The sequence below is a fragment of the Orussus abietinus genome, unplaced genomic scaffold (assembly GCF_000612105.2).
Source record: "Orussus abietinus isolate OABI.00-Male unplaced genomic scaffold, Oabi_2.0 scaffold365, whole genome shotgun sequence".
NCBI lineage: Eukaryota > Metazoa > Arthropoda > Insecta > Hymenoptera > Orussidae > Orussus > Orussus abietinus.
This window is the reverse complement of record NW_019394534.1, coordinates 5542-14102: the sequence shown is the minus strand read 5'-3', so window position 1 is coordinate 14102 and position 8561 is coordinate 5542. Positions and strand designations below refer to the sequence as shown.

General features: G+C 33.4%; 1 protein-coding gene across 1 annotated transcript; it reads left to right on the top strand.

Moving 5' to 3' along the window:
- Window positions 1-5854: 5854 nt before the first annotated feature.
- LOC105696571 (origin recognition complex subunit 4) lies at window positions 5855-8035 on the top strand. Its single transcript, XM_012419146.1, has 6 exons — window positions 5855-5901; window positions 5964-6186; window positions 6265-6591; window positions 6679-7173; window positions 7260-7412; window positions 7489-8035. The coding sequence occupies exons 2-6, from the start codon at window positions 5974-5976 to the stop codon at window positions 7651-7653; spliced, it is 1353 nt and encodes a 450-aa protein (XP_012274569.1). The 5' UTR covers window positions 5855-5901; window positions 5964-5973; the 3' UTR covers window positions 7654-8035.
- The last annotated feature ends 526 nt before the right edge of the window (window positions 8036-8561 follow it).

Sequence of the window (8561 nt, the reverse complement as noted above, 5' to 3'; positions counted from 1 at the left end):
GGCCTGCTAGAAAATATCTACTTTTTTCTTGACCGAATCATTTGCAGATGAATCGGAGGCATTCTTGAGGAATGTTATGTTTAACATGTGGACGCCAAAAATGGCCCGCTCGAAAAATTCTACTTTTTTCGTGACAGACCCTTCTGTACATGGACTGAAAAACACTTTCTTGACAGTAGTTGCTGTAGGTCTGCAGAGGCCAGATGTGCCCTGCTCTAAAGTTTTTATATATCTTTTTTTTATTGAATGTGTAATACGTGGATTAAATGTCTTGGTCGTTTCGTCAGGTTTATCTGTTTCTTTAACCCTTTGAACACGGAGCCTTTTCGACATATGGGCAAAATTCGTCTGACCGTGCAGGCAATATTGGACCAAACGTACGGTGACTATAGTCACCCGTCGTAACGAAAGGGTTACATACCCCTTTGGTACTTGTGGGGGTGATAAGAGAAGGCTTGCGCGAATTGGTTTTTGGCGACACAGACTGCAACTCCTTTATTTTAATCGCAGCTTTAACAAATACGATCCTTCTTGGTTTATTCACCGGAGTCTCTTTGATAGGGTCACTTCACATGCAGCAGCTGGAGAAAGTTCTGCAGCAGACTCTACAGTGAATATTAAGCAAACGCTTGCTAGAAAGTCTCTTGCTAAAGCTAAGAAAATTTCCTTGGGCAAGTAAATTAAGACCACTAAGGAGTCAAAAGAGGTGAGCATTGTAAGTTTAAATTTCATTTCAAGTTTAATTTATTACCACGGTCTTTCCTGAATTTCTTTCTTGAATATCTTTCCTTTAAATTATACATAACTCTACTGATTGTTTCTCCATTTTTAGAATCATAATAAAAAATCATCTGAAAAGATTAGCAAACTACCCACTGAACCCCAAACTTAACAGTTACGTAACTTGAAACTAACGAATAACAACGTTTGTTACAATGTAATAACCTAACAGTTACGTAATATAGAGTTAACTAGTTACATGACATTTGTTACAATGCAGTAACTTAACAGTTATGTAACATGGAGCCTACAGGTTACATAACATTTGTAACTATCATATCTATATAAATGTAGCGTAACTTTGTTATTCTTATCTTACATTATATTACTGTCCTGATATTACTGTGTATATGCAGTACATATTTGCAACAAAACAGAACTACATTGGTGCTGTCATCTATTTTATTACATCATCGTCATCGTCATTGTCATAATTCATCGTCAAATGTCATAAGATTAATATATGTCATATTTTGATTATTACTCGTATGAAAAAATGTGATTTTAACTCGTACTCGCGTACACATTATCAGTAATTGTTTGCTAGTTAAATGAAATCATAGTCTTTAAATAAAATCAGATAGTTTATCATNTTTCGTACTCGCATACACATTATCAGTAATGGTTTGTGAGTCGAATGAAATCATAGTTTTTAAATAAAATCATATAGTTTATCATTCACATAATTTCATTTAAAGTCTGATTTATTATATAATACCTAACTATTGCCAAGTGCCACAAAATAATACAAAATAAAAAAATTACATAATTTTTTATATAAAATTGCCTTATTTTTTCATTAAATGTGTGAAAAATTCATATTATTTCAAGGTAACTGAACTTATAACATTAATATAACCTGTTACGTAACATGTTACCTTATTGAGTGGGAAATAATAACAAACATGTACCTTCAATTGTTACTTTTATGCTAGATAACACGTTAACTTCGAAAACGTAACATTTACCTAACAGTTATGTAACAGTGTTCAGTGGGTACCAGCAAATAATAAGTCAAGCCAAAAGCAACAGCTGAAAACTACTCCGTTAAGTAAGGAAAGGCAAATAGTGATCATGTCTGTGAACCGTTTTAACACACCTAACGCTGAAATTGTGACTACTAAGAATGTTAAAGTAAGTTTACATAACCTATATTTATATCTTTAAATTGTTACATCACTTTATTATTCTTTTTTATTCTTATATCTCTCTGTAGCATATCTGGTTTAATTTATCTGGATATTTGAAAGAACATTATTTGTTAAATATGTATATTTAATTAAACTCAATTCTTGTGTTAATTATTGAAGCCCATGACAGCCTCTGGCACAAACATTGTATCAAATGTGGATTCATTTTTGCAATCAGAGAAAACCTACGAAAATAGTGACCATGTCTGTGAACCGTTTTAACACACCTGACATAGAAATTATGACAATTGTGAAAAGTTTTATGAATGTTTTGACGTTTTGATATACATATATAGAATGACCCTTTCATATCACCTTAAGCATGTGAAAAGTGTTCCTACACCAAATTCAATTTTGCATAAATTAGTTATTAGCTTGCTACTAATGAATAATTTTTGCCAAATGTCAACTTTGTATCTTTATAGCGCCGCTAGTTTAAGATGGAAATGTAATTTTAAGTTTCGATTTAATAACTTTATTTATTTTTTTTTTTCTTTATTGCGTTATTAATCAAGCTACTTACACGCATCTTTATACGTGTAAATGCAGTTTACTTAGGATCTCTGCAGATCACAAAATGGGTGCAAGGCATTGAGTGTATTATCCAGTGAATTAAAAAATTTTTCTCTCATTTTTGGAAAATCAAGGAGATATGTGAATGTTAATTTCTTAAACAGAACCTTTCGCCATTTTCTAACATTTCTCCTGGGCCTCTAACGCTAGTGTTTTCTATACTTCGCTTTTTAAACAATAGATTTGGAAAATAACTAAATTCAAATGCTGATTTTGTCGAGGAAATACTCTCGCAAGTAACGTCGCAATAAAGTGCACCAAATTTTAATAATAGAGATTGAAGGGGAACGTTGGAAATAGGTGAAAGGTTCTGTTTCAAAACTTAAAACCCACTGATCTTCATTTTCCAGAAATGACAGAGAAAGATTAAAAACTTCTATTCACTGGATCTCACACTCAATATCTTGCACATATTTTGAGACCTGCGGAGATCCTAAGTAAAATGTTCGTACCAGGCATATCAATCCTGTAAATCCCTAATACCGTCACCCAAAGACGGTGAATTTAAAATTGGTATCGGAAGAAAATTGAATTATCTGCAAAAGTAAAAAAGTTGATGCTAAAACTGATATCGGAAGATTTAATTTTTTTGCAAAAGTATAAGAGAATGTTAAAATTGGTATCGCAAGAAAAGTTAATTATAAAAGCGTTAATGTTAAAACTGGTATCGGAAAAAGATTTAATAATTTGCAAACGTAAAATAGTGGATGTTAAGACTGGTATCGAACGAAAATTGAAACTGGTATCGTAAGAAAATTAACACTGGTGTCGAAGGAAAACTACAAATTATTATAATTGTAAATAACTTGCGACACGTACGTTACATCTGACGTTATATCGACTACCCCGAGCTATGTTGTTGGGTATCTCCTTCCATCTAGATTTTATGTGTTCCCTAGGAAACATTCATAATTTTTGTTATTAATTTCCGTAACTTATGTAAATTGTATATAAAGTATAACTCAACCCTCGAGCACCCAGATTGTAATTTTGCCTGTATCATTTGCGGATAAAATAAATAAGGTAAGTGAAGGGTGAAGCCATAGATGGCGCCACGAGTGTTTTTCCCTTACCATCAAATGCAAGCAGTGTCGGTAAGTGTAGGTAAGCCACTATCGTCAACGGCCGCATGGTATTACCACCACGAGTCCGTGAGCTGCCAACGGCGACTGGTAGATGGCACCGTCATCGCGAGTGCCCGAGCCTTAGAGTTCGAAAATTCTCGGTAATATTAAATTGGAGAAGGTAACTGTGAAACATACCGTAAGTTACCGGGAACATTGAGAATTTAAGAGAACGTTAATTTTGTTATTTATACTTTAGGTTTCTTCGTTTAAATAACTTTTTTTTTCAATCAACTTCAAAGTTCAAGCTAAAGAGTAATAATTACTATTAGAAAATATTGATTATAGGGTCGTATTTACCTCCAGCTTAAAATATTCACGTATGTACAACTTCACGGAAAATTCCATGCGATTTGTTTCAAATGAACTGATATTTCATTCTGCGACGAAGCGAATGGGAGGTTTTGATTGGCTACGGAGAACATACAACGGAAATTCCCCTCTACGATGTTTCTCTATAGCTAATCGAAACCACTCGTTCGCTCTATTGAAAAATTCAAATTCTCATAATTTCTCGATAAAATAGGCTTTGGAGAAATTACCGATAAGTTACCGGGAATTTCTCTTCGTTTCTGACGTAACTTACTGGATTTAGAACTCTACCGAGCCTCTACCCGAAATTTATTGCGCCGCCCTTGGGGGCAAAAACGGTGAAAGCTAACGTACGAAACCGGAGGCAAAGAATTCAGAAGTCCCATAGAAGCCCAGATCCTATGTTAGCGCTTGATGCTCTGAAAGTTGGCTAACAAACCAGAAGTGGGGATTAAAGAGAGATCGCACGTGTTAACCAATGATATCTCACGTACGGGAGGAAGAGAGACGCATATAGAAAGGTGAGTATTGGATGTAAGATAAAGAAAGAATTCAATCGCTATATGTGCCCATAATTATGAAAGTGGTCTACGTCATACATTTCTTGTTTCGAGATATTTAATGAATTGCATTTGAATAAATTAAAAAATATTTTTATATTATGCAACATTTTAATTTAGAATTTTATTAGTCTTGATTAATGCAAATTTATTATGAATATGAAATTTTGGGTGAATTTCATACGAAAATGTTGTTTTTAAAGTGTGAATTGACTTAGACCATTTTCAAAATTAACCGAATGTCCTATAAATGACTTAAAGTAATAAAAAATTACGAGTTTTATTAGAAACAATAATTTTAATGAAATAATTCATGAACATTTATTAATTATTTTTAAAAAGATCCTTTTTTATCATTTTAGGCTTTTACCATTATAAGTTTTTAAGATTCTTAAAATGTTCCAGAAAAACTGGAGGGATGTATGTTAGTAAACACATAATATCTTTATGTTTTTTCTTTCGTTATTCGGTTGTTAGTGGTGGGGTGTAATGGAAGTAATTTAATATTTCCGTATATTTTTGGTCTTCCTCTTTTTGGTAAACGATCCAAAACGTGGAATTTAGAATCATCTAAAGAAGTATTACGTGGTCGTATAATATCTGCAAATCACATCATATCCGAATAATAATTAACATATTCACATAAAAAGTACGTCGTCATTAACTTACCTGAACCGCTATCCGTTGACATAGTGGTAAAATATATAAATTATTTTTCCGCCAATAATTAGTTTGAAAGAGCCCAACTGAATTAATGCACTTTCAAAATAGAACTAAATGAATTCTATGTATTGTTAGGTAGACCGGAAAGTATTGTCGTTTCCGTTATCGTTTGATTGTCATTTGTCGGCTTATCGTGGAGTTCAAAAACGCGCCAAAGAGGGCCACGTGCCATTTTAAGGTTATGTTTATATAATTTCTTTAAATTTTTGACTTAGACCACTTTCATAATCAACACTAAATGATTTCCATATAATGTTGAAATTACAACCACTCTCTAATAGTTCATTTTTGACAATATCGTAAAAATTACATTGAATTAATTTAGTTTAAAATAATGTGGGATGAAATAACTGATAAACTCATTTTTTTTAATTTTGACTTAGACCACTTTCATAATTATGGGCTCATATATCGCCATAAGATTATGAGAGATGGAGAGATGGTTACAGCGCCGCCAACCGTTGGCTAACATACTATTTATCGAACGTCGAACGTCCTTAAACTTTTGGGCTTCTATGGAGACTTCTGAATTCTTTGTCAGAGGGCAGCACAGGATGCAATCGCCTGACCCTGCTCGTGAGCAATCTCCCAACTCATCTCTGGCCCGTGACCAATCTCCTAACTGATCTCTGGTTTGAAGTGAGTATTTACCGAACATTTTAATTTTGATTATTATACTCTAACAAGGATATTTGTTTCAGGTAATTAAGTATGAATACAAAAAAGAATGTGACCATTAACTTTCAAGAAAATGTAACTCTTACTAGAAAATACCTCAAACAGAGGATAATGTGTTCAGAAACTAATTTCCGAGGACATGCTAAGGAACGTTTACATTTACTTGATTTGTTAAAACGAACTGTTGAAACAGGAGAGAGTAATTCTGCTCTCTTAATTGCCCCGAGAGGTAGTGGAAAAACAATGGTAATTATATATATGTAAGTTCAGGCATTAGAAAATATGACAATTTTAACATGGTGATTAATACAATGTTATTTTTAGTTGATAAATAGTATTTTAAAAGAATTGTCTGTACTGAAATCCTTTAAGGATAATGCAATCATTGTGAATCTTCATGGATTGGTTCATACTGATGACCGATTGGCTTTAAAGGATACAACGAGACAATTGCAATTAGAGAATGTTGTCGGTGATAAAGTTTTTGGAACTTTTGCTGAAAATTTGAGTTTTTTATTAGAATGTTTGAAAACTGGTGATAAGAAACATTCAAAACCAGTTATATTTATATTAGATGAGTTTGACCTATTCTGTGCTCACCATAATCAAACATTATTATATAATTTGTTTGATGTCGCCCAATCAGCTCAGGTGCTATAATGACTATTTATTATTAGATTGGCTTATTCAGCAGTGGAAATATGATTAAATTGAATATTCTTGTTTCTTGAAAAGCAGGCACCAATATGTATTGTTGGTATAACATGTCGTCTCGATGTGATTGAATTACTAGAAAAAAGAGTAAAGTCAAGATTTTCGCATCGTCAGATCTTTATTTTTCCTGGTCATACATATAATTTGGGTCTACCAAGTTCTGCTTTTGATGACCATCTCAAGCTCTTCTTCCATCTTTTAAGTTTACCTGATGATAAAAATGTGAATCATTTCGAACAATATGAGGAGTGTATGGTTAATCCTCAGTTTGGTTCCATGTGGAATGAGTATATTAGGAGCTTGGTTGATGATATTACTGTGATAAACTTGTTGAAACGAATGTACCAAATGGATGTTGGAGAAAGAAGTTTTCGAAATTTCCTCTCTCTAGCAGTTTCGTCACTATCTGAAATACATCCTCAGTTAGAAGTGAATGATTTTGTTGAGGCAAGTAAAATCTTTACCCAGGATGACAAAGTTATATTACTGGAAGGACTATCAGTACTAGAAATGTGTTTGGTAAGTTATTCTTTTTTAAATTTCATATACATATACACCTTCTATAATACCATTTTATAAATTTCATGAGATAAAGGTTTTTACAGATAATAGCTATGAAACATGAAACGGAAGTTTACGATAGCGAACCGATAAATTTTGAAATGATCTTAAATCGTTATGCTAAGTTTGTTAATCAGAACTCTTCAATACAATCTGTCCAGAGACCAGTCATCATGAAAGCTTTCGAACATATTAAGGTACTTTTTCTATAGATCATTTTCTGTTAATTAATAAAGATAAAAACACTAAATTTTATGTAACGGAATTTTTCAGAATTTGGAATTCCTCATACCAGTGGGTGGAACGAACACAAGAACAGAAAAGGAATATCAACTTTATAAATTTCTCTTGAGTCCGCAACAAGTCATGAATGCAGTAAAAAGTTATCCAGGATTACCAACTGAAGTCTCTCAGTGGGCTATGAGCAGTTTTCAATAAAGCATTTTCGTCAACTATTACTCGTCTAAATGTTAAATTTATGGCATTAAAGATCATTCTCAAATGCTTTTTAGGAAAAAACATTAAATGATCCAAGCAAAAAGATTTAACGAAGTAGGCAAGGTTGGTAATGTGCAATTTGTTAAAAATTCATCTGTAGTCGATTCCTGTGGTTCTAATTTCTGGTCTTCTCAACGTGATAAAATCATAAGCATAGGAATACAGTGACATAGCATAAAGTACAATCTTAGACAAGGGGGTGAACCCAAATTGCGGGGGGGTTTGGTGCTTGAATCGAATTGGTTAAATTTGTACGCATGCTCAGTACCGCTAATTATAATTTGTAAATACGATAAATAATTTTAATACTTGTAAAATGTAATTTTCGCATTATTACTTCCAAACTCTTTTTTTACCGATTTTGAAAATCTTACCTATTCTTACAGAACGATACAATACGGTGCACAATTTTTTTTTTATAAAAACGTTTTTTATAACCTCACAAAAATACATAACTATTTACCACGTTTATCATAACCTCCTTCGAATGCATTTCTACATCATTTGTTAGGTCGGGGATCGTTTGCTAAGGAGCAGCGATAACGGTTGCCTGAAGATATCGATCGGACCGGGCCTCGTGGGTCGTTTTAGGGACTCGCTTTCAGATGGTTGAAACCAGCCAAAGACCTCTTCGAGTAAAGTAATAAAGATACTTTATTTTCGGGTGCCTCGTGGTTTACAGGAATGACTCGTAGACTCGTTGACTTAGGGGACTGAATAGTCCTGTCGGGCGAATGCCCAGATGACTTAGGGGACTGAATAGTCCTGGGCGAATGCCCAGAGTTACAGGTGCCTCGCACGCAGGTTACAGAGTTGAGACAGTTCAAACTTCGCTGGTAAGAGAGAGC